This window comes from Herpailurus yagouaroundi, unplaced genomic scaffold, assembly GCF_014898765.1.
Source record: "Herpailurus yagouaroundi ecotype Mexico unplaced genomic scaffold, PumYag 530, whole genome shotgun sequence".
NCBI classification, from domain to species: domain Eukaryota; kingdom Metazoa; phylum Chordata; class Mammalia; order Carnivora; family Felidae; genus Herpailurus; species Herpailurus yagouaroundi.
The window spans coordinates 6709411-6737035 of record NW_024412747.1 but is presented as its reverse complement, the minus strand read 5'-3'; the positions used below and the strand labels follow the sequence as shown (position 1 = coordinate 6737035).

The 27625-nt window shown below is 40.2% G+C and overlaps 1 protein-coding gene across 1 annotated transcript; it reads left to right on the top strand.

Moving 5' to 3' along the window:
- Positions 1-15471: 15471 nt before the first annotated feature.
- On the top strand, positions 15472-18469 carry MAP10 (microtubule associated protein 10). Its single transcript, XM_040464868.1, has one exon. It carries the CDS (start codon positions 15507-15509, stop codon positions 18219-18221), a length of 2715 nt encoding a protein of 904 aa, XP_040320802.1. The 5' UTR covers positions 15472-15506; the 3' UTR covers positions 18222-18469.
- Positions 18470-27625: the final 9156 nt, after the last annotated feature.

The window sequence follows — 27625 nt, the reverse complement described above, 5'->3', positions numbered from 1 at the left end:
TAATTTTGGAGTATGAATCAAAACTAAACATGTAAGTACCCTTTGACCCAGGTATTCTATTATTCAGAAGAGCAATTGTTACTGATGCTAACCTCTGACAAAATGATGGAGCCTCACCTTGTTCCATATTAGGAAGGGGTCAGTCTAAATAGTTTCACTGGCTTTGGTGTTGCCAGACCAGGAACCTGCAGATTCTGATCAACAGAAGCTGATATAAACAGAACTGAAAACGTCAAATAAAGGAGAGCACTTCAATTCTAAAATGTGAAGAAGTTCTTTATAAGTGTTTCTAACCCCCCAATTTTACAAATGTGTTCAGATTTTGCTAGGGTATTTTTTCAATGTTCTCAATACTTGATTTTTTTTTTTTTTCATTTGCAGTGAGGACCAAGTTAAATGATTTTTTTCACTGATTGCCGTTTATATAGGAAAACACAAGAAAGCTACTATTTGGAGAAAAGCCTTTAGGACAGTTCAGTCTATCAATATATACTGAGTTTTTTTAGGGAAGCAACAATGTAAAGGACCCAGCATTGTGGTTTTTATTCAATACACATTGAATTTATTGATAAATAAAGTTGAGTTGATAAAATTTAGGAAGATAAAGGTCCCGAATAATTGCTTTCTCTAGTTGCTCAGAGTATACATTCATTAAGTTAGAGAGTTTTAGGTAATCAAGCTTTAGGATTCAATGGTAACATTAAATCTAAAATCATGAGTAATCTAAATTATAATACAAATTTATAGCAAATACTTTCATAATAGCATATATACAATTGGAAACAAACCCCCACAAAACTGAGGAAGGCATTACATTTTCTTCAGGCAAAATTATGCAATTAGAAATCAAAGTGTAGGGGAGGAAACTTTCTTTTTTTATCTTCTAGGTTCTTTGGCTGGCCTAACAATTAAATTGATATAAGGCAGATTAACAGGAGAAAAACAAATTCAATTTTGTATGTATGGGATTCCCCCAAAGACGTGAGGCTCCAAGAAGTGATCAAAGCAGGCATCTTTTGTATCTTTTAAACAAAGAAACAATACATTTGTGAAGAATTGGCAAGACAATGAGTTTGGATTGGGGGTAGCAAATTAGTTAAGAAGAACAAGGTCTGTTTATAGATACATTCTAGTAAAAGAGATAATACAACATTGTTTCCTCCTTTTGGAAGACATTTTATTTTTTATTTTTTTTAATGTTTATTTCGAGAGAGAGGGAAAGAGAGAGAGAGTACATGCACATGTGCACGAGTGGGGGAGGGGCAGAGGGAGAAGGAGAGAGAGAATCCCAGGTTCCATGACGTCAGCACAGAGCCCGACTCAGGACTTGATCTCACAAACCCTGAGATCGTGACATGAGCCAAAATCAAAGTCAGATGCTTCACCAACTGAGTCACCCAGGTGCCCCTGAAAGACATTTTGAAAAATGAGTATATATATTTTTTGTCATGTGACAGATGGAACAGTCATCATTCATAAACACCCAATAATTAATTGTTAGTTAACTTAAAAAGCTAATGGTAGGAAGGGCACCTGGGTGGCTCAGTTGAGTGTCCAACTCTTGGTTGTGGCTCAGGTTCGTGGGTTCGAGCCCCGCGTCGGACTCGGGGCTGACGGTGCAGGGACTGCTCAGGATGCTCTCTCTCTCCCCCTCTTCTGCTCTCTCTTTTTCTCTCTCTCTCTCTCTTCCTCAAAATAAATAAACTTTAAAAAAGAAATCTAATGGTAGAACTAGTGAACCGTGAGTGGGGAAAGAGGGGAGGAAGAAAAATAAAGACAACACTGAGATGGGTGCAGGTGGATTGTGGTGATGGCAGACATGGCTTGTAAGAGGACTTTACATGCTATGAGGACACAGAGGATGGGAGGGGAGGGCTCATGTGTCTCCCTTTGTGACGTGTTTCCTGGAACAAGTACCAAAGAATCACCAGCCGATTAATTGCAACCATTTTTCCAGCTAGGATGCTAATAAGAGAAGCTCATGGATATGTCTGAAAAACCTCTTACTCAGATGACTAATCAGATTTGCTCTTGGATGCAGAACCATCACCATAGCCCACATCTCTGGAGTCTTCCACTGCTCATTTTCCCTTCCTCTGACTGCGCCCCACCCCCTTTAAAATATTTTTAGTGTATTTTTAAAACTGTGTTATTTTATTGAAAAGACACATTACTTTACCATTGTAATCATTTGTTGATAATATACAGTTCACTGGTGTTAGCTATTTTCACCTAGGTGTGAAACAAATCTCCAGAATGTTTTTTGTCTTTCAAAATGGAAACTCTATACCCTTTAAACAAGGATTCTTTTTCCCCTCCCTTTGCCCTTCGTAGCCACCGTACTAGTTTCTTTCCCCAGGAACTTGACCACTTTAGGTACACCATAGAAGTGGACTCATATGGTATTTATTCTTTGTGACTGGCTTTTTTCACTCAGCCTAATGTCTTCAAGGTCCATCCATGTTGTGGGCGAGCCTGAATTCCATTCCTTTTTACGGCTGAATGATACTCCATCAGATACGCCACATTTGGTTTACCCATTCATCCACTGATGGACACTTGGGTTGTTTCCACCTCTTGGCTATTGAGATTAGTGTTTCCATGAACATGGGTGTGCAAATGTCTTTTCCAGACCCAGCTTCCAATTCTGTTGGATATATGCCCACGAGTGGGAGTGCAGAATCCAACGGTAGTTCTCTTTTTAAGTTTTTGAGGAATCACTTGTATCAGTCGGGTAGGCTTGCAATAACAATACACCATAGACTGGGCAGCTGAAACCACAGAAATTTATTTTCTCACAGTTCTGGAGGCTAGAAGTCCAGGAAGGCAGGTCTGGTTTCTGGTGAGGGCTCCCTCTTTAGCTTGCAGACAGCTGCCTTCTCACAGTGTCCTCTTATGGCCTTTTCTCTGTGCACGCATGCGCACTCCTCGTGTCGAGTTTTCTTCTTACCAGGCACCAGTCCAGTTGGATTTTTGCCCTACTCTAATAACCTCACTTACCACTCCTTAATTACCTCCTTAAAAGCCCTATCTCCAAGCAGTCACATTGGGGGATAGGGCCACAACGTGTGAATTCTGGGGGGAGGACACAATTCAGTCCGCAACTGAATACACTTTTCCATAGCGACTGCCCCATTTTACATTTCCACCCACTGGCACAAGGTCCGGTTTCTCCATATCCTGGTCGACCCTGGTTACTTTCTCTTTCCTTGACAGCAGCTGTCCTAACGTGGGTAAGGAGTGACCCCGCCCCTTTAGGGGGGCCTGGGAAACGTGAGTGGAGTAGCCACCCTTACATATTGGATTCTCTTTATGGCAAGCAGCCCTGCCCCAATGTGCCAGCATTTGCAGGTGGGAAGTTAAGAAACAAAAGAGCAGAGCGACACTTCAAAGAGCAGAGAGGGAACGATTCAAGAGAATCCAAGCTAAATGAACATGGAGTCTATTTTTAGCTGGGCTGGATTACGGTTGCCTTCCGAGGTTGCATACATTAAGAATAATCGTTTAAAAGAAGGCATGGCTCACAATTACATGGTATCATTTACAACCTCAACTGTGGCCCCAGTAGGGCTCCTGTTCCTCCTGCCGTGGGGTGGGCACCGAGCAGTGTTCGGAGGATGTGCACACTGGTTGCCTTGAACAGAGAGGATGTCTGCAGAGAAGCCCTGACTATCAGAAAATTGGCGTGCAGAGAAGAGCACTTAATCCTGTTTCCTTGAATCTAACTACCTAAGGCCTTGGATTTAGTCGACCGTAACTTCAAAGCCCAAGGCAAATTGAACGCAGTAGGGTCTCTTTGAAAAGACCGGCACGTTCTGTGAGGTGCTCCTTGGTTTCTGTAAAACACTGTTCAACACAGAGAAGAACGCAAGAAATTGGGAGGAATCAGAGCCTTCTTTGAAATATTTGCTTTGTGGATTTTTAACTCAGGATATTTCCCAAACTTTGTGCTGTACACAATCACCATGTAAAGGATTATACTATTCATTTATTAATACATCAAATAAATACAAATCCTGTATTTAGAAACAAGGTACTGGCGTTAAGAAATAACATTGTCAAGGAGCTTATAGAGAGCTAGGGGCGATGACTCATGTGGGAAAGAATAATACAAGACAGAACAACCATTTACAAGAGAGATTCAGTGCTGCGGGAGAAGAAAGTTCGCAGCCAGGACTTCCAGAAAGAATTTCAAAAAGGGCATGGTGTTTCAGTTGGACTTTAAAGAGACATCAAGTTTGAGCCCTGTGGAGAAGTAAAGGGAGATAATTCGAGGCAGAGGGAAAGCAAACCATAAATCTAGTGCTGAGAATAGGGATCTGTGTGTATGAAAGATCCGCAAATGGTTCAGTCTGGACAGCAGAAAAAAAGGTGGGAAAGGTGGTTGGGACGTGGTCTTAGAGGTTCCAGTATTGCTAAGGAGTAAATTGTTTCCTGCTATTAATTGTTATTTAAAATGGGGAAATGTGGGGCGCCTGGGTGGCACAGTCGGTTAAGCGTCCGACTTCAGCCAGGTCACGATCTCGCGGTCCGGGAGTTCGAGCCCCGCGTCAGGCTCTGGGCTGATGGCTCGGAGCCTGGAGCCTGTTTCCGATTCTGTGTCTCCCTCTCTCTCTGCCCCTCCCCCGTTCATGCTCTGTCTCTCTCTGTCCCAAAAATAAATAAAAACGTTGAAAAAAAAATTAAAAAAAAAAATAAAAAATAAAATGGGGAAATGTCACTGTGTACTTAACGTGTTATGATACAGATGGAAATTACAGAAGCCGAATTTCCCCTTTTGAAATTTCAGTCTGAGAGGTGATAAACACATGCATATTAAGGGAAAAATAAAATTTTAGATGTAAATTGTGCCTGTAACTGTAGAATAGCTGGTGGGAACTTACAGAAGTAAATCGAAAGATAATATATACAAGGAACACCTGGGCGGCTTAGCCGGTAAGGCTCTGGCTCTTAGTTTTGGCTCAGGTCATGATCTCATGGTTGGTGAGTTTGAGTCCCTCAAGGGGCTCTGCACTGACCATGCGGAGCCTCCTTGGGATCTCTCTCTCTCTCTCTCTCTCTCTCTCTCTCTCTCTCAAAATAAATAAATAAACTTGAAAGAAAGAAAGAAAGAAAAAGAAAGAAAGAAAGAAAGAAAGAAAGAAAGAAAGAAAGAAAAAGAAAGAGGAAGGAAGGAAGGAATAAAGAAGAAAGAAAGAAAGGTAATTTATGCATACAAAAGGAGAGGTGGAAAGGGAGATTCTTGTAGTAATTATGCAGGCTCAGCTCTCCGCCTCTTTAAGCAGCTGACCTTGATGAAACAGGCAAGGTCACAAGGAATTCCAAATATGCTTGGCCTTTAAGCTCTGTAAATAGGAGACATGCTATTTATATATAACCTACTTACAAATACCCTTTATTTTAAGTGGCTCCTTGGGACAGCCATCAAAACTTAATTCTGGGTAGTCCAGAAGCTCACAATTCCAGCAAGGAGAGAAAGTTTTCCCTGGAAACATTATTCTACATCATGGTTAGTTTCTACAGTACTGATATTCCAGCAATATACAGTTCATAGTCTTTTGCAGCTGATCTGGTAAGAAACTTGTGAAACCAAACGCTCTAATATTTGTGTGTGTCTGTGTGTGTGTGTGAAAAGCAAGTATAGAAAATAGCATAACAAACTTGCATATACCTATCACACAGATTCAATAATTATCAAGATCTCAGCACATTTGCTTTACCTACTCATTTTTTTTTTTTAAACCCAGAGGCATTACAAACCCTTCTAAGCAATGTCACTGCGTTCCTACTGTTAGAGTAGGCAGTTAGTTAGGCTTCAACAGGATGGCTGGAGGCCAGCAAAGGGGGAGTCACAGCCAGCTATCTGGAAAGTCAGAGACCTGTCCCGGCCGCACTCCAAAAAACGAAGCCCCAAGAAACTGATCAAACCAGATGGGACCAAGACAAAGAAGGCCAGAGACCTGATCAAGTAAGGGAGAAAAGGTGGGAAACCCTGCTCCCAAAGAAATCCCCTCCCAGAGTAAGAAATATTCCATCCTCTAGTTAACACTGTCAATAGAAGATAGAGACCCAAAGCCTGAGGCACGCAGCGCCCCCTTGAGCTCGCCGGCTCTCACATCTTGGGGTATAATAAACTTTCCTACTTGTACCCCTCTACCATGTGCCTGGTCTTTCCTCGAATTCTTTCTTCAAACGAGACCAAGAGCTTCCAGTGACATCCCAGGGACAGTGACATCCCTGGGCAGAGGCTGCAGGGTCCTGGAGGTTCACCTTGCAACACTATGATCTCATCTGGACTCTGTTACAGACACACACATTTTCTTAAATAATCTTCATGAGATGAACACGCTTAACGTGAACAATACTTCTCTTCTATCATCTAATGCCAGCTTACCATCCCCCTGCACTTACTGTCTCCAACATGCCGTTGCTTTAGATAATTTGTTGGAGGAAGAATCCCAAGAAGGCCCACACCAGAGATTTGATGGTTAAATCTCATGACTCTTAATTGGAGCAGCCCCTTATCTCCCTCCCCCTTTCTCTGTGTCCTTGACTTATTTCAACTGGGTAGGTTTTCTCATGGAACATAACCACATTCTGCGTTTGCCTCTTACCTTCCTTGTGGTATTATTTCACTATTCCTCGGTACCCCAAAATACAGTTTTTGATTGGGTATTGTCCATTTTCTACATATTAATACTCTCCTTGGCATAGAAAAGAAAGCTAAGGGAATTTACTGGGATAAGCATAAGTTGTGTGTTTTTTTTTTTAAGCAGGCAGAGCTGAATTTTCATTTTAATGCCAGCTTTGTCACTGAGTGGCTGTGTAAATTCATATTTGTATGCATTTTGTACCTTCTCCAAGTTGGTTTCACTATGAGCATGTCAATAATTTCATGGGGTTGCTCTAAGGATCACAGAAAGAGAATTTACAAAGGATCTAATCCAGTGGCAAGCAGAGATAAGAGGCACTACGGAATTGGAACTATCTAGAGAGTTATTTTAGTGCACACCTAGCTCCAGCGTATGGCCAGCGTCTCCTGAAGGACTGGTCTGCTTGATGAAGTTCTGAGATTTGGTTTACTTCCCAGATTTCAGAAGATAGGTATCTGACTAATTATGAGCACAACAGCTGGCTATTTGTTTGGAAGGACCTAAATTACATGTAGTTGTTTAAAACAAATCCAATTTAAAACCTAACTCCATTAAATGGACCAGCTATTCGCATTCTGAAAGCCTGACCTGGTGGTCGAGGCCAAAAGGCCTGATAGTGTTTATCTGCATGAGAAAGAAAGGAGAATTCATGAATTAACTTCATCTGTCAGTCTTATGTAACGTTCAGCTTATTAATGAACCCATTGTGTTCAATGCCTTAAGACGCTGGATGATTTCCCTTGATTCTTGAAAAGATTTATCAGAGTGGGCTTTTCAGCCACTCTTCCCCTTTAGTAGTGCCTTTGCTTACTCTCCAACCACCCCCCCCACCCCGTCCTGCTTTCCCCCCCACCCCCTCGGCCCCAGTCTTTCTCTTTGTCCTTTAAGTGAAGGAATTTCTAACACCAAGTTCTGGCAGGTTTAAAATAGAAATCGAAAATGCGTTGCAGAGGCTTGGGACAAATTTACAGAATTTCTTTAGTTTGCACTATTTACAGACAGCTATTTTGTGTCTATGATATGGGAAGTGGTCATCATGGTGCTGATCACAACTCAGTCCCTGGTTTAATGACAGCATCATGAAAGCTACAATTCCCCGTGACCAGGGACTTAGAAAGAGAAAAGACTAGAAACAAAGAAAAAGAGATCCACAGTCAACCCCTGCACACATTCTGAGGATTAGAATCAAATCATCTTTAGCGCTAATAGAATATGTCAAGGCGAATGTTTTGAAAGTTCCATTTTTTTTTTTTTTTAACAGTTTACGTTGTGTGAAGTTTATGGTAACCTTCTAATTGAGGTCTTCTTGCCTCAGGAATACATTATGTATGCAGAACCCTGAGATACAGAGCCTTTGGAAGCCAAAGGGGGGTAACCGAGGCCCAGACAGGGGCATCAGAAATTCCAATCTGTCTCTTAAGCAATATTTGGAGCTGAGGTTCCCAGACAAACATTTGCAAGGGGTTTTTCAATCCAGTAAAGGGGAAAGGACTTTAATCTGACCTTTTTACATTTCTGCTCAGTGTGCAGGTTTTATTTCCTGTATTTTTCCCATTTTCCTTTTAGAATTCTCTCTTGTTTTGGCTCCTTACTTGTATTTTATCTCCTACCTTTTTGTTATATCCTTTTTTTAAGAGGCTCTATTTTTTAGAGCAGTGTTAGGTTCACAGCACAACTGAGCAGAAGGCATAGAGATTTCTTATATCCCTCCTGACCCCACATGTGTATAAGCTCCTCCATTATCAACATCCCCCCACCAGACTGGTCCATTTATTATAACTGGTGAACCGACATTGACACATCAGCATCACTTAAAGTCCATAGCTGACATTAAGGTTCACTCTTGGTATGCACATTCTATAGGTTTGGACAAATGTATAATGGTAGGCATCCATCATTAGGGTATTATCAAGAGTATTCTCATTGTCCCAAAAATCCTCTGTATTCTGTCTGTCCATCCCTTTCTCTTCTCTAACCACCTTGGCAACCAATGATTTTTTTTTTTTTTTTTTTTTTTTTTTTTACTGTCTCCATAGTTTGGCTTTTTGCCGAATGTCATTGTGTTGGAATCAGACAGTGTACAGATTTTCTTACTGGCTTCTTTCACTTATTATTATGCATTTAAGCTTCCTCTGTGTCTTTTCATGGCTTAAAAGCTCATTTTTTTTAGCACTGAATAATGTTCTATCGTTTGGATGTGCCATAGTTAATTTCCCGTTCACCTATGGAAAGATATCTTGGTTGCCTGATTGTCATTTGGATAGTTATGATAAGTCTACAATAAGCATGTATGTACAGGTTTATTTGTAGATGTAAATTTCCAGTTCCTTTGGGTAAATACCAAGGAGCCTGACTGCAAGGATCATATAGTAAGAGTACATTTAAACTTTTAAGATACTGACAAACTGTCTTCCAAAGTGACAGTGCCATTTTGCATCCCCACCCGCAATGAATGAGAGTTCCTGTTCCTCCACATCTTCACCAGCATTTTGTGCTGTCAGTTTTCTGGATTTTGGTCATTCTGGTAGATGTGTGTGGTATCACTCTCTTGCTTTAATTTGCATTTCCCTGTTGGTATACAATCGGGAGCATTCTTTTACATTTTTAAAAAAAATTTTTTAACATTTATTCATTTTGGAGAGACAGAGACAGACAGAGCATGAGTGGGGGAGGAGCAGAGAGAGAGGGAGACACAGAATCCGAGCTGTCAGCACAGAGCCCGATGTGGGGCAGGAACTCACAGACTGAGAGACCATGACCTGAGCCAAAGTTGGAAGCCTAACTGACTGAGCCACCCAGGTGCCCCAACATGCTTATTTGTTTTTTAATGTTTGTTTATTTATTTATTTATTTATTTATTTATTTATTTATTTAGAGAGATAATGAGCAGGGGAGGGGCAGAGAGAGAGAGAGGGAGAGAGAGAATCCCAAGCAGGCTCACAACTGTCAGCACGGAGCCTGATATGGGGCTCCAACCCACAAACCATGAGATCATGACCTGAGCCAAAACAAAGAGTCAGAGGCTTAACCGACTAAGTCACCCTCTCCCCTCCCACATGCTTATTTTCCATGCATGTATCTTCTTTAATGATGTGTCTGTTCAGGTTTTTGGCCCATTTTTTAGTTGGGTTTTTTTTTTTTTCTTATTGTGGCATTTTCAGAGTCCTTTACATATTTTGATGAACATTTATTTATCAAATGCATCTTTTGAAAATATTTTCTCCCAGGATTTGCCTTTTCTTTTCATTCTCTTAACAGTGTCTTTCACAGAGCAAACATTTTTAATTTTAACACAATCTTGGTTATCATTTTTTTCTTTCATGGATCATGCCTTTGGTGTTGTATCTAAACAGTGATTGTAAGCCCAAGGTCAGCTAGATTTTCTCCTATGTTGTCTTGGAGGACTTTCATAGTTCTGTGTTTTGCATTTAATGCTGTGACCCATTTTGAATTAACTTTTGTGAAAGTTGTGATTTTTTTCAATGTGGATGTCCAACTGTTCCAGCACCATTTGTTGAAAACACTGCCTTTGCATTTTTGCATTACCTTCGATCCTTTGTCAAAAAATCAGTTGATGATAGTTACAAGGGTCTATTTCCGGGCTTTTTATTCCATCCCATTGATCTATTTGTCTATTCTTTCACCAATACCACACTGTCTTAATTACCATAGCTGAAGATGAGTAGTGTCAGTTCTGCAACTTCATTCATCAGTACTGTGTTGGCTATTCTGGGTCTCTTGCCTCTCTGAATGAACTTTATTGTTTTTTCCTCTATTTGTTTGTGTTTTTGTTTTTTCCATGTAAACTTCAGAATCAGTTTAGAATCAGTTCATATCTGCAAAATAACTTGATGCTTGGGATTTTGATTGGCTTTGCACTGATTCTATAATTAAGTTGGGAAAAACTGACATCTTGACCATATTCAGTCTTTCTATCCATAAAAACAGACTATTTCTCTATTTATTCAGTTTTTCTTAGAATTTGTCAGTTTTCTAGTTTTCCTCACTATAGGCCTGTAACAGAACCCAAGTCCATCTGCCCAAGGTGCAGCAAACACAATCACTGGGTTTGCAGCAAGGAGAGTTTATCCAAAAGGCAGCCAAACAAGGAGATGGGAAGGCAGGTGTCAAACTCACCTCCAAGAAGGGAGAGAGAACAAATTTCTTATAATCCATAGAGGTTAAGACTACATACATATTGATGAAAAGGGTGGGAAAACATACAATTCTTCATGAGGAAAGATGGAGCATGTTAATTGAGCAAACATATATGTAACATACACCCCACCTTCAGTTTGGGGTGGAGACTTCACATCAGAAGGAGGCAAACTTCATCCCCTGATGTCAGGAGGATATCTTAGGACAAGGAGAAGGGACATGTTTTGAGAGCTGGTATAAACTGGATGGGGTCTTGGGCTCATTAGCTTGGGTAAGGAATGCAGGGTATTGCTTGTTCATAGGCTGAAACCATATCAATTGACCTTGAATCCAGGCTTCTGCAGAGACAGGTAGTGGATTTGTTAGTGGGGCCTGAAACGATACAATAGCTGATTAGGGAGAAACAGTTCTTTGAAAAACAAGCTTTAAATTTTCTACTAGTTGCAACCTCATTAACCCTATGGGGCACACATGGTTTCAGATCATGGACATATTTTGTTAGATTTATACCTACATATTTCATTTTGGGGAGGTGCTAATGTAAATGACATTATGCTTTTAATTTCCAATTCTACTTGTTCATTGCTGGCATATAGGAAAGCTGTTGACTTTGGTATATTAACCTGATATCCTGCAACATTGCTATTATCACTTATTATTTCCAAGAGTTTGTCAGTTCTTTTGGATTTTCTGCATCGATGATCACAGCACCTGCAAACAAAGACAATTTTATTTCTTCCTTCCCAATCTTTTATTTCCTTTCCTTTCCTTTTCTTATTGTCTTATTGCTAGGACTTCCAGTTCAGTGTTGAAAAGCAGTGGTAAAAGGGGACATCCCTGCCTTGTTCCTGACTTAGCAGAAAAGCTTCTATTTTCTCACCATTAAGCTTCGTGCTAGCTGTAAGCTTTTTGTAGATTGCATTCTTTTACACGGGGGAAAGGAAGCACTGTGTAAAGTTCTTCTTAAAAAAAGGATATTAGATTTACTTTCCCCCTAGCTCCATGCTGGCCCATTCTTTACTTAACTTTAGTTCCTCCTCCTGGCAGGCATCTTCAGCCCCCATGTCAATTATAGGTGGTTATATCTGATTTTAGAGCTAATCCTGACTAAGCCAGGAAGTCTACAGGGAGCAGAATGCCTTTCCTAATGGGGCTTGGAATTAGTACTTGGTGCTTCTAGAGTAATTCTTGGCACTTTCATGGTCCCTGAGTTACAGATTCCTCCTAATCAGTATTTGGTCCATAAAACTTGAGGTCTACCTCACTTCCCTCAGTAGCACCTTAGCTACTCTCCATTTTCTGAAGCTAAGTAAACTAGGTTGGAGCAACGACATCTATGTGGTTTTTACCTGCCTCCATGCTCCTCCAGGAGCTGATCTTTTCCCACATGTTCGCATTTCCACTCCGGCATGTTCTCATTTCTGCTCCACATGTTCGCATTTCCATTCCAAAGTAGACCAGCCACCCAGAATATGATGCTGCTCTCCTACTTAATCCCACAACTGCCATTTTGTTACAACTCTTGCTAAACCATCCCACCGGCTGGACCCATTCCTTTGGGTCCACAGCCCTTACCATGGTAACGTACTGTCTGCCTTTTAAAAGCCAGAACCACAGCTCAATCAGTTTCACTAATCCAGTTGCCCTTTCCTCTCAAAATTACTGAGGTCCCATCATGCCTTACCTTAGTTAATGATTCTGACTTTGTCTCTTTTCACCCTGAAGTTATTGCCCCGGAAATGGTTGTCAGCATCATATCTGATCATATGTGATTCTAATTCATTATCAATCAAGCCAAAATTATTACAATATGCACAGTCCTGAGATAACACGCATAAAAGAGAAAAGTCTCGTTGCCATATTTCTTTATGCCTTATACGAAGAAATTAGGTTACCATCTCCATCGTCATGTCTCATAAACCTGTATTTCCAGTCCAGATCTCTCTTTTAACTTACACCTTTAACCTGGATGTGTGACAAATATGTCAAACTCAACATATCAGACGCTGAAGCTCATAGTTTTCTCTTCAGGCCTCTCTCACCTCCTTGTTTAACAGCAATTACAACAATTCCCTCACACCTCACATACAATCAATCAACCAGTCCCATTAAATCTCTCTCCTAAGTGTTTCTCGATTCTGTTTCTTTCTCTCCACGCCATTGCCAACATCTTAATCCAGGCCACCCCCCCAAAAAAACTTCAAACTCCTTAACATTGCACAGCAGATTTATATCTTAAGGTATTATTGTGCATGAATCCATAGTTTCTTGCCTCGTCCTGCCTTTTCCTATGACAAGAACAGTTGGCTACCACATGAAAGGCAGAGTACAGAGCATATAAACTTTTATAGATCACAAACAATAGGCCCATGTCTGATAAATTACTTATTATTACCTTAGCGCTTTAAAAAACTCAAAAAGCCTGCTAATGGCAAATAATAAGTAAAAAGATATTTATCTTAGCAAGTATTTGCTATGTGCCAGGCCATATAAATATATGATACTACTTAGCATAGTATACTATAGTACTATAATACTAATATCACATATATTCATATTGTAATAGTTTTCTAAGGTAGATACTATAACTACCTGATTTTTTGGGTGAGGAAGATGATAAATTGTTGAGAAGCTAATATATGGCCGCAGAGCCAGGATTTGAGGCCGGTTGTTTGCCTACAGAATCCGGGCTCTCGGCCATTCCACTGTGCTATTTCTCCATGAATGGTCTATGAATGCGGAAGCTTTTTAATTTTCATACCAGAAGTTTCACTTGTTAAGTTTACCCCTATTTACAATTATAAAATATTATTCATGTATTGCAATACCAATAATATAAGGTATCTGGGCGAAGAACATATTCTCCCTGTAGAAACTTCACATATTATTGAAGCAACATCCTTATAGAAGAAGGACATTGGTTTCCCTGTCTGTATGCAGGAGATATGCAAGTGCTGATATGCCACACTATTAACCGAATCTAGAAGACTTGTTGCAGGATGCACATATGGACTCAATACCTCCTTGCTTTCCACTTGTGAATATGTTGCTTTTTATGGCTTTGTGTCATCCATCCACTAAGCATGTCGCTGGATAAATGTTTCCTCTGTAAGTCGATAGTAAGATTCTCAAGGCCAAGAGTAGTGTATTCTACTTATATACTGCAATGGAGCCTTCCTCAGTCTTCCCACTAAAGCATCAAGTCCTTCCAATTCTGAATTTCCCTTGAGCTTCACAATGTTCTTCTGAGCTTTGATGTAATGTAACTATAAATTATAAAGCTGTCTAAAATTAAACATGATGTCTGGCAGGAACCGCAAACTCTACAATCCTCCAAACCCAAAGTAACTTTTAAAAATATATATATCAATTCAGGGCGCCTGGGTGGCTCAGTCGGTTGAGCGTCCGACTTCAGCTCAGGTCGTGATCTCATGTGGTTCATGAATTCGAACCTGGGTCGGGCTCTCTGCTGTCAGCGCAGAGCCCAGCTTCGCTTTGGATCCTCCATTCCCCTCCCCTGCCTGTGCACACCCTCTCTCTCGCTCTCTCAAAAATAAATAAACATTAAATATACATATATGTGTATATATATATACATATATATATATAAAATCTATGCCTCATTTTTTTCTCCTTCAGTAGCAAAAAAAAAAAAAAAATTCACCCATAACTTCTCTCCCTTAGTCACCAAATTCTGCTATCACAGATGACTCATCTGTCACCTCTTTCTCCTCTAAACTGACCCTGACCAATTTCAGGCCATCATTCTCCCTCATCTGAACCAGTGAGAAAGCCTCCCAATAGACTGCTGTGAATTCAATTTATTAGTAGAATCCATCCTTTGTATTTGTATTGCTATATTTCTAAACACTGCTATGATCACACTTCTTCGTTCAAAACAACTTGTACAGACTACAGTTCAAATTGCTTACTCTGTCATTCAAGGCTCCCCGTGTTATCAGCCTTGGTTCCAATCTGGCCGGCTAATTTACTGAGGTTAGAAGTACGTCTCCTTGAAAACCTGGGATAGTTATAAGATCTTTCCCCTTCCCCCAACTCTGTGTGTGTGTGTGTGTGTGTGTGTGTGTGTGTGTGTGTGTGTATTTGTTTTTAAATGGAATCATTAACATCAATTTCACACATGGTGATTGCTCAAATGGAAATGTGATCACAGCCCCTTTGTGTTTCAGTGCTACCATAATTCACCCAAACAGAGGCTCCCAGGCCGCTTCAGAGCAGTGTCATCATTTGGAGTGGATCAGTAGCCAGAGAAGGCCGACCTTGGAAAGTACACTGGCTTTCATTAGCCCTGGGGTCTGGAAAGGGAGTCCTGATTTACTTTCAATTTTCCTCATATAGACTTGACCCCGCTTCAAAATTGCATGAGATCTGCAGGGATAAAAACGTGACCAAAACAATAACAAAAAATAAGTCTGGTGTTTTGCTGTTTTGTTGTTGTTGTTGTTGTTGTTGTTGTTTTTTTTGCATCATGTGATCATGCCTCGGGATTATAAGCAATTGTGTAAACACACGCCTGGAAAGGAAAATACACTGAGCGGCGAAAATTCCCACAGCAGCTGTAGCCTTAGGCCAGCCGGGGCGCCCCCTTAAGTCTCGCGAGAGAGCAGAGACAGGCGCTGTGGTGTCCCGGTCTCTCGCGAGAACCAAGCTTCGGCGTCTCCAGGGGCAACAGCAATGGCGGTCCCCTCGTCCGAGCGGCTTTTCTCGCTGGAGCTGCTCGTAGATTGGGTGCGTCTTGAAGCCGGGCTGCCGCCGCCGCCGCCGCGGCCCGCGGTCGAGGTGGAGGAGGAGCAAGAGGAGGACGAGGAGGAGGAGGAGGCGTCGCCACCACGGCCGTCGCGCGACCTGTGCCCCGCAGTGGCCTTCCGCCTGCTGGACTTCCCCACCCTGCTGGTTTACCCTCCTGACGGCCCCGGCGCCCCAGCCCCGGAACCCCGGCCTGGCCTGGTCAGCTTCGGTCGCGGCAAGTCCTGTCTCTTCCGCCTGCACCCCGTTACCCTGCACCGCCTGCTCCTTCGGACACCGCTTTACACCTTGCTGCTGCAGCTGCCCCCTGGGCGCCCGACTCCTGCCCCGCGACTCCTGGGTGCCTGTAGCATCTCGCTGGCCGCCGCCGCCCACAAGGTCCTGGGACAGGCCGCCTCTGGCTGCTCCCAGAGTCATCGAGGAAGTTTCCCTCTGCATAACCAAGTCGGGGAGCGGATTGGGGACATTGCCCTGGGCTACCGCTTCACTGATTTGGGAAGCAGCTTGTTGGGCCATCTTGAGCGGCCAGTCGCTACCGCAGGAGGTGGGGTGGAGCGTGTAGAGGTCAGTTCCCAGACCCCACAGGAAACACAGCAGCCAGACTCAGAGCCAAGACCAAGAGATGCTGATAAGTCCCTTGTGAGTTTAAAAATCCCAAAGGCACGGAAGGATTTGAAGGAAATAGCTTTCCATAGTAAGACCAACTGTCGTAACACGGTTTCTATGGAGCATGGCAAAACCAGCTCTGTTTGTTCACATTCTAGTGGGATGAGAAGCGTTAGCCCCCCATGTCAGGGAGTCACAGAGTTGGACATTGAAGCCAACGTATTTTGCCCTCCTCCTCTGTATTACACTCATTTGACCCAAGAAAAGATGCCTCCTGTACAGGGTACAATCACCATTAAACCTCAAATAAATGCCCCTGAGGAATTGGATGGTATTTCTCTGGGGGGAAATCACGTAACTGTCCCAGCACATACTGATTCTCTGAAACATGCTGGTTCTGGGACACATGAGAGTCCTCCAAAGCTCATAAATCCTCCGCATGTTCAGGATAAAGGGGCAAGTGATCAAACTGCATATCACGGGCAAACTGAACAAAGTAGAATTAACACAATAAGGCAGCTGCCTTTGTTAAACGCTTTGTTGGTTGAGTTGTCCTTGTTATATAACCAACCTGTGGCAAGCCCCCCTCAAATACATCCTCACTTAGCCTGGTTATATAGAACTGAGGGTAAGAAGTCACCAGAGTCGTCTGCCAAATGCACATGTAAATCTGAATCTAAGAAGGGTAAGCTTTCTGTGGGGGAAAATGACAAGTCAGTGAATCTTCAGTATAAAAAGAACCAAGGTGAAAATCTCAAAAAAGAGAAATATTTTGAAAAGAACAGTGGAAACCCTCCCAAAAGAGTTCCAAGGGGGAGGCTGCTTTATGGTTTAACAAATACACTTAAACTACGTTTAAAGCAAACAAACCCTGATATGTTGTTAGTGCATGAAAAAAGAGAACAGTATAGAAAAATGCAAGCACAGATGTTGGGTGCAAAACTCAGATTTCCATCATCCAAAGTTAAAGTATTCAGCTTTGCAGAACAACCTCAGAAGCCACATCAACTGCCTAAAGATAGGTGTTCGAAATCAGATGCATCTTTTGCTGAGAACAGTGATACCTCAAAGCAAATCAGTGGTGGTTTTGATGATCCTAGCACAGGTAAAGAAACTAAGCTGAAATGTGCAACTGAAAAAACAGAGTGTGGTGAACATAGAACAAATAATGGTTTATTGGAAGAAATTATACGTCCTTCAGATTCCATTGTCTCAGAAAGGTTTACTCATGCAAGTATTTTGGAAGGAGAAATGGAAAGGAAAATCCAAAGTCCATGTCTTTGCCAACAGGTTGCAGTTGCTGACAGAATTGTAGTAGATAAAGAAATAGAGGATAAGCAGGTCAAAGTCACCGATGATGACATTCTTACTGATGATATGAGTGAAAAACCAAGTGGGAGTAGTTGCTCTGAAAGCATCTCAGAACTAAAGTATTCAGATGACTTCACCAGTCCTTGCTTTTCCGAAGATTTCTATACCACCGAGGATACTAGCAGAATTTTACAAGCTTGTGATAGCCATTTAGCAGCAGAAAATCCAAAACATAATCAATACACAGGTAAGTCTAGTGAAACAAGACTGTCCATAAGAAAAAACAGCAGCGAAAAGAGTTCTATTCTTAGCCCACCTTTTTCAGCTGGCTCACCAGTACGCTCACATAAAGGATCTCATATTTCAAGGATTCCAGATAAAAGTTTGGAGGAAGATTCTAGTATCTCTACCAGTGATTTGTCTGTATCACATTGGACTGAGGAAAAAGGAAACCAGGTAGATCGAAACAGTGTGCATAATTCTAAAGTTACTAAACTTAAAACAAAAATCGGTTGCAAGTCTTCAGAAAAAAGCCAGTCACCTCGGACATCTCAAGTGAGTTCTTATCTGTCATCTAATTTATCAGAACTAGAACTTAATGTCCTGGATAGCAGCACACCAGATCACTTTGAAGAAGATGATGACGTTGGTTCGCTAAATATTTCCAAGCAATGCAAAGATATTTGCGAATTAGTGATAAATAAACTTCCAGGATATACAATGTGAAAATATGTGCTTTTAAAAGACATTTCATTTTTTAGAACCTATGTGTACTGTTAGTGAAACAATTTTTAATAATTCTGTGCATTATTTTAGTACATAATTTGTGTGAATAATTCTTTTTAAGAATTATAAATGTTATTTTGATGTCTAGATGGTTTCTATTTAACCATATTAATCATGAAGTCACCTTACAATCTAGGTAAGATTTAAGTTGTTTAATCTTGTAAGAATAAAAGTATCTTTCTAAACTATCAAAGTATTCATCTGAAGGTATCAGTCATCCTAAAGCCAACTTCAGGTACACCATTAAAAAAAAGACGAGTTAAAAAGGATATAATTTTAATAGGAATAAGTTTTAATGAGAATAAGTCATTTAACAAATATAGAAGAACTTTGTGAGATGAAGAAAAGTACAAAAATATTTAAGATATACCCCTGCAGGTAGAGTGTACTGTTTTATGTAGATATGAATTCTTTAGGGAAATCTTGGATACATACACATCCCATATCCCCAGTAGGTGAAGTCCTTTTTATATACTATCATAGTGCTTGCTTATTTATTTATTTATTTATTTATACATTTATTTATTTTTGATAGAGACAGAGCACAAGTGGGGGAGGGGCAGAGAGAGAAGGAGACACAGAATCTGAAGCAGGCTCCAGGCTCTAGCTGTCAGCACAGAGCCCGACGCAGGGCTCGAAATCACAGACCACGAGATCATGACCTGAGCCGAAGTTGGATGCTTAACCGACTGAGCCACCCAGGTGCCCCTCTTTTATTTATTTTTTTTTTAACACATTTTGTGTGATTACTTGATCGATGTTTGTCTTCTGTTAGGCTTAAGTTTAGTGATGGAAGAGGTCATATATGTCTTGCCCACCGGTATAGTATGTATGGTCTTAGTATCCAGCACAGTCTGGCTTGTGGTTGGGGTGTGATAAAAGCATGTGTTGAACAAATTAATGAAAGCCATGCATTTCAAAGAATATATTGGGAGAGGATCAAATTAAGCAGTCAAAACGAGCAGAAATCCTAAGAATAAGCTGCAGAAAATCCTTATTGGAAACACGGTTATTGACTATGTTTTTGTTTGCTGTGTATAAGCAACCTGCAGGTGTTTTCTGAAATATTTGGAAAAGGGAGCTCAGAAAGGTGTCTTCCAGTTTCTTATTTGGAAATTCAGTTTATTGTTGTCATTTCAGGTTGTTCCAAAGTTATTTTTAAAGTATAAAAGGTTGTTTTTATGAAGTCTACTGATTGTTTCTTCTGTTGGTTTTATACTTAGACCTTATTCTGTGTTCAAGTATTTATTTATATATTTTTCTATCTGTGTTATATTTTAACTTCCACATTTTTTAACATATCTGATATTTTTGGATGTATGAAGCAAGGCCCTAATTTTGCTTCCTTTATAAGTAATTAAATAATTATGTAAGCATTATCTTTTGAATGATCATAATAGATAGAATTTTAAAAGACAGAGATTGAGGATGTTATATTTTGAGAAGCAATATGAATAAAAGAAATATGGGAATGAGTATAATGTATTCATGGGACTGTGAGAATATCTTGATTAGAAGGGTAGATTCATGGGGCACCTGGGTGGCTCAGTCAGTTGAACGTCCAACTCTGGATGGTGGCCCAGGTCATGATTTTTTACAGTTGGTGAGATTGAGCCATGCATCAGGCTCTGTGCTGACTGCATGAGCCTGCTTGGATTCTCTCTCCCTCCCTTTTCTGCCCCTCCCCCATACGTGTGTGTGTGTCCGTGCGCACATGCACGTTCTCTCTCAAAATAGATAAGCTTTAAAAAAAAGAATGGTAGGTTCATGCTACAGAGTGGTAGAAAGGAACTTTGTCGAGTAAGAAAAGTCCCAGTTCTAGGGAGCTTCAGATGCCATGGGTATAATACAGTCCTAAGCAATAGAAACAATAGAGTATTTTAATTTATAAATGAGCATCAATAAGTAGTCCTGACATTTTGAATATTATAAATCATGGAAATAATTCCTTGGAGGTACAGAATTTTTAACAGTAAAAGTTTTGAAATATGAAATGGCTTAATGGCTATGATCGTAATTTTTCAGTTAATATAAAGCATCCAGTATATCAAAATAATGCAGGGTACTGTAGCTAGATATCAATTTGGTGTGTAAATTGTTAGCATTTTTTCATGACAATGGAAGAGACAAAAATATAAGCAACAATGCCAGAATCATTAGAGAAATGATTCCTTAAAAACTGACTGGTTTATTTGATTACTAGTAAGTCATTGCCTATGATGAGAATAGATGAGGAAAATGATTAGTTCAACATGTGTCTGAAGTACAACAAAGACTAAAGAATTAATGTACTTTAAATTACAAAACTGAGTAGCTGAATAAGATTCTCTTTGAGTTACTCCATATTTATTTCTCAACTTGTGGTAGTTTTTATAACTTCTAGTAAAAAAAAAATACTTGTTTTCATGCATTTAGTACTTCCTGTTTGCAACTTATTTTCAGGTTCTACTTCATGTTTTACTTCTACAACCTATAAACTTATATTTTTAAGGGTATCATAATAGATACTACGCCTGAAGCATTCTTTATCCCTAAATTACTTAAATCATTGAAACATGAAATAGTATTTCAGGCTCATAAATAAGGGAGATGTGTCATTTAATTGTTTGTAAAACTGAGCTACTGCAATCCAGCTTTTCTGAATAAACTGCTGTGGGCATAGCCAAATGGGAGAGGATCTAAGAAGCAGTGAGCCATTGAAATGTTAGGACCTATCTCGGTGTAGTATTAATACATTAATACTCGTGGCTTAGCAGGCAGCTGTCAGGGACAAGTCCTTTGAACTGTTACCATAAGCAGATTCAAAGAGCCTTGTGCAGATGCATACAATATGTTGGTTTTTCCTCCAGTCATATGCATACTGTTGATATCTTCAGATACAAAGAACGATGACACTGAACTTTCTGTCATGGACTTCTGGCTTTCTCTTGAGAGCCACCCCATCACATCCCAATTAATTTTTATTTTTCTGTCTGTAAAAGCAGGACATTTGCTATGGAATTGTATTTGGGAACCAGACTTTTATTCGCTGTGAACATATCGTTAAAGATCATAAGTTAAACAAATGTTTAATTACCACACTGTTGTTGGTAAGGCAAAGAAATTTCATAACAAAGAAAGCAACATAGAAATAAGATAAGCAATACTTAACATCTGTCTAGATATAAAGTGTCCTTGGGCCTAGAGCTATAGCCATCCTTTGGGCTACTTATGTTTTAATTGGGTTAAGATATCTGGAGTTGTACGGGATAATGATTTATGATCCAATGGATCCTTCTTATTTTTAACCTAAAACAATGCAAAGAAAACGTACTTGGTCAAGGATCAAGGCATTTTTACTATTTCTCTCCAGAGATTAACCTGTCATGCCAGGAAATAACATTTCAGGATGAGCATCATTCGGTTGGAATGCCAAGCCATAGTAATATAATTATTATTTCCTTATTTTTCAAATACTTCTTCTGTGTTACAATAATAATACATATAAATTCTAGAAAATTTAGAAAACTCAGGTAAGGGTCTTTGCTGCAAAATTGTATATTCAGGGAAAGTTACGGGCCTTTTCTTCCAAAATCCCAGTGAAATCACAGATGTAAAAATAAGAATGATCTCATAGTACTATTCCCAGAAGAAAAAGGTAGTGGACAAGACAGTTTGAGGATTTTCTGGAAGATACAGAGCAGGTGGGCTTAGGCTGATGAAAATGGATTGGAAACCTACTGTTCAGCATAGTCCAATGAGGGAGCTGCTGGAGAAATGAGAAGGCAGTGTGTTTTCTTTTTTTTCTTCTTTTTTTTTTTTTTTTTTTTAATTTTTTTTTTCTCCGTTTTTATTTATTTTTGGGACAGAGAGAGAGCATGAACGGGGGAGGGGCAGAGAGAGAGGGAGACACAGAATCAGAAACAGGCTCCAGGCTCCGAGCCATCAGCCCAGAGCCCGACGCGGGGCTCGAACTCACGGACCGCAAGATCGTGACCTGGCTGAGGTCGGACGCTTAACCGACTGCGCCACCCAGGCGCCCCGGCAGTGTGTTTTCTAAAGAGCCTCAAATATACTGAAAGCTCAGTCAGCGGGGCTTAGGAATAGAAACAGGTTATGGGGCAACTTGGGGGCAGAAACAGAACTCTGAGTGTAATGTGAGAAGCTGGAGCTGAGCTAAAGGTTACCTACTAGAAAAGCTGCAAAGAGAAAAACTAGTATTTTTGCTTTTGACGCCAAAATATTTTTAAAATGTCTTTCAGTTTTACTGGGGAGATCACAAATTAAAGTGATATAATCCTGGCCTTTGGAGACAGATGAATGGTAATTTGCATTCCCGGTCATATTAATGTTTGGAGATTATTTCTTCGTTATAGGGTTGGTTTAAAGATTGAATCAGATCTGTCTAGCATATTCGACAGTGAATGTTCATGAGTGTTGGAGGGGAGTAAATTTAGAATTATAGAGAATGTACCATGGTATCTGTATTTCTGCCTTAGGAGGCTATAGATTTTTATTTTTATTTTTTATAATGTTTATTTTGAGAAAGAGAGCGAGCGAGCAAGTGGGGGAGGGGCAGAGAGAGGGAGACAGAATCCCACTTAGGCTCCGCGCTGTCAGTGCAGAGCCCCAAGACAGAGCTCGAACTCACAAACCGCGAGATCATGACCTGAGCTGAAACCACGAGTCAGAGGCTTACCCAGCTGAGCCACCCAGGCGCCCCTAGATTTTCAATTAAAATCTCAGGAAATCAGCACTTCCCTCCAAAAGGTTTAAACGCGTTTTCCATGGCATAGCAAGACAAAGAAGCCCATGGAGACAAAGCAGCACGAAGACTTCTCAGAATATTAAGCAGCGGGGCCTTGTGCAGAGGACTGGGGGGCGGGTGGTAGGAGAAAGGGATGCAAAACTTCCCATTCATTAAGAAAGGGAACTCTGCGCCAGGGCATAAGAAGGAAAAAGTTTTTGAAAATAGTAAGAAAACAAACCTAGGTGGCCCTGACTACAGGAGTTTGCTTTAAACAAAATCTTAAAAAAATTCTTTTTTGCATTTTTCTGTCTGGATATCTTCAGTCTTTCCACAGTAGGTGCACAAAAATATTTGCCCTTTTACATGCCCTGGCAATGGAGATGGAGTGAGTGGGGAAGGAGCTGTCAATTGTTTGTCAAAAAGGAGCCAGAAGCTTTGAGAATGAGTTGGGAAGAGATGAGACTTAGCTTTAGGACCACATATTGTAGCTGAACAGGAGAACCCTTGGCAACAGGAATCCAAAGGTTTAGGTTTTAATAAAGAATATTTGTTTTGTTCAGAAATAGGCCAGGACAGGAGATTAGACAAGCTTCTGAGTAATAGCAGGACAAGTTAACACCTGAGGTTGTATATTGGAAAGAAAGAACGTGGAATGGCACAGGCCTATGAGTCAGTAGATGAGTTAGTTACTGTAGGATCAGAAACCTATACTTGTAAGCTTGACCACATAGAATATTATATGTTTTGTTCTTTTATTTTTTGTTTTCTTCTTAGTTCTAACATAGTTCTTTTTGAAGGAGCTTTTAGTTGAGCTGTAAGAACACTAGGAAATGGATTGGGTTGTGGCTCATAATTGAGCTGAAATCCTAATGGACAAGCAGTATACCCCCAGGGTCTACGTATTGAAAGACAGAAGACATAGGGGCCCTTAGACAGCTCCTCCTTTTCTACCCAAAGATTTCTCCTTTAGCTATCTATTCTCTCCCAGAAACCTTGGAGAGTTTTTCTTTTTGTTTTATTAAGGGAAACTGTTCAATTTCAGACCTTACACCCAGCAACTGCCTGGAGGAGTAGTGTGTTTCATAACTTGTGATTTTGGTGTCAATCCTGCAGAGTGAATTGGGACTGAATTCTGGACTCAGGATGACATAAAAAATTATGGATTGCTTTAGGTATGGAGGAACGTATTGTCAGAAGATTTGGTCTGAAAATGATTGCTTGCGTATCCACAATTCTTGAGAATATTTCCAAGATCTTTGGGACAGCATTTGTTAACGTGAGGAAAAAGAGGTTTCTAATCTTCTGAAAAGAAGGTCTGAAGTATGAACATTGGCTTCCTGTTAGCAAAGTACTCCATATCTCGACATTTTCTCTATTTTCTGTATTTCAAGTATGTAAGAGGGCAGAACTTCTATTTTCAGATGGAACGTCCTTCCGTTCTACTGCTCCTTTTCTGAAATATATGATTTCTTGGTACTCTCTTCCTATTTCTCTGATCACAGCAGGAGTTCATACTGTAAATCTCTAAGAACCAGTGTTAGAAGTAGAATTTTACTAAAACGATGGTCTGGCTTTTCACTGGAACTTAGGTTTGGTTTAAAAAAATTTTTTTTTGTTATGTGGTCTCCATTGTCATTAATTTAAGAGTAATACTTCCTGACGCTGAACAGCACTTTTAAGCTGATGAAGCGCTTCCAGGATCTCACGTCATCTTCAGAAGAACCTTATGAGCTAAGCATTAATATAGATCAGGAAGCTCAGGTTGTTTTCCATATTCATAGCCTTTCTCATTTCCATAGAAAAACTGGAAAGCTCTTGGTATAAATATTAGGCAATTGATGTTTTCATTACTTATGTCATTTCCAGAGTCGGAGTGGATAGCAATAGTCTATAAATAGGTAAAATTTTAATTTTGAACTTTATAAAACTGTGCTGTACTTCAGCCCTATTATTTTATCTTCTAACTCAGTTGTTTTTACGAAACCAGATGTATGCTTTCCTGCATCAGCAAGGAGGTAGGTACCCGTCCGTATGCTGAGAATATGATTACACTCCCAAGGAACCCAGGTGTGGTATTAAAAATAAAAAAGCAGCTGAAATTGTTAGACAGTCATTGTCAGAAAAGAAAACTTCACAGGAATTTGGAACTGGAAGAGATTTTACAAATCACTTAATTTAGCTCCTTCATATTACAAATAAAGAACATGATCCCCCAAAATGGAGTTTTCTGGTCTCTCACCCGTTGCTACAAGATTATTTCCATTAGAAAATGACACTTCATGTGTCAAAATGTGTGTCTGGCAGACATTCTATAACATTTATATTGAAAATACTAACCAAAAAATTAACTCATTCAGAGATGTGGGGATTCATCTTCTGTGTCACAGGAAAGGCATGTATGTTTAGGACTAGAAGAGGCAGACAGACCTGTTAGAGTCCGGGCTCTTCGGCTCACCTTCTATTACTTTAGGCAGGTGCCTCCAGGACTCCATTTTCACATTGATAAAGTGGAGAAATCAATAGTATTTATCTCATAAGATTATAAGGATTAAATGAGGAAATATTTCAGTTAAGTGATTAGCATATTCCTTGATACTTATGAAGATATATTGGCAATCATTATTTCTCAAAATCTGGCAATATGCGGGCTTTTTCCAGACTGGTCAGCTTATTGGTAACACCAAGCTTTATATGTCTCCTCAAACCAAAATTGTCTCATCCATGCTCTGAAGCACCCACATTCCACCTGCTTACTTTTCCATGTTCTTGAACATACAGCTTCAGTTTGCAGCTTGATACCAGGAAAAGTGCGTCTCCTTGGAGAACATTTTTTAATCGCCCCAAATTTTGCCTTTTACATTAGCTCCCAGAAAGCCCAGATATGAGTTTAATCTTTTTTTTTTTTTTTTTTTTTTTTTTTAGTAACTACTTGTTACCAGCTACTGATGTAGTTATCTCTTATTTATTTACTTATTTTGGCTTATTTCTAGTCTCTTTCTCTCTCTTCCTCCTTTCCTTTCCCCCCTTTTCCCCACCCTCTCCTTCTCCCTCTCCATCTCTCCCTTTACGTTTATGTCTGTTTTATACAAAATTTTACGGAAGTACAATATTCATACATGTAAGTGCACAAATGGGAGAGTATGTCTCTGTGAATTTCCCAAAGTAACATTTTCATGTAACAGCATCCAGGTCAAGAAATAAAACATTACCACAACCCTGTCAGCCTCACTGGACCCCCCTTCCAGCTCTTATCTCCCCTTACCCAGTCATCACAAAGGGGAATGCTATCCTAAACTCCAAAACCTAGATTAGTTCATATACCATGTGTCTGGTTTCCTTCGCTCAACCTTCTGTTTGTAATTCACCCACATCATGGCATAGAGTTGTAGTTTACGTCTCATTGTTTTATGGTTTTTCATTGTGCAAATACATCCCAATTTATTTATACAGGCCACTATTGATTTACCTTTGGGTTATATCTAGTATTTTGGTATTAAGAATCATGCTGTTAGCATAGGTGTTTATTTTCAACTACACATACACATTTCTATTGGTAATAATGGAATTGTGGGACATACGGTAGCCCCACGTTGAACTTTAGTAGGTTCTTCCAAATAGTTTAACAAAGCGGTTGTACCAATAGCTTACATATTTTTGTTGTTGTTGTAAACTGTCGCAGTTTACTTTTTGGAAATAGAAAGGATCCAGATACCACTCATCGTGGTGAAAGTACAGCAGTAGTGACATCATCCATTATGACTTTCTTAAGAATGTTCACTAGCTTGTATTAGTACAGGCTAGGTCTAGGTCAGAGGTACATTCAAGCAGAGGATATCTGAGGGTGAGACACAGTAATATCAGTAATCCTGACTCATGGGCACCACTGCTTTTACCAGAAACTGGATGACTGGCACATGAGCCTTTCGAACTAACAGAAGATCACGAACCCACTGGCCTCCTGAATGTAACTGCTAACCTGCATGTCAGTTCAATGCATACTTCCCTCTCCTTGATGTCCTTGGCCACTGAAACCCCACTTTCTTTTCCATGCCCCGTTATCGGGCTCTTAAACGAGAGGTGAGGAACCCAATTAAGTTATAGAAAAGAAGGGTGAACCATGACAGCAGTAATGGCAGCATGAGGTATGGCTCAATGGAAGTAGTCGAGGTCAGAAGAGCTATCCTGTGAAACTGCACAGCCTTAAGCAACTTCTGTAACACAATTACCTTGTACTCAAGGCCCCACACCTCAGAAGGACCCTGCACTTGCTTCAAGGTTCTGTTCCCACTGTCTTTAAATTCTAAATCATTTTATCTTTGAATTTGTGTTTTATAAACACACAAATTCAAGTCTCATGGGAGACTGGAGCATGTGCTTGAGTAGAACATATGTGCAAAACAGACATATTTATCATTCTCTGCTGCCCTGTTTCATACAGTGTTCATGATATCCATGAACACAGAATTCCAATGGACTCATAGTGGTGAGAGTTCAATGAAACTCAAAGCAGCACCAGGTCCGCGTGTTGCATCTATACTGCGCAGGTAGAGGTGCTGATAGTCCCAAGAGGTCAGGTCTTCTGTTCAAACAAGAACTTGCTTCAAACACAGAAAGA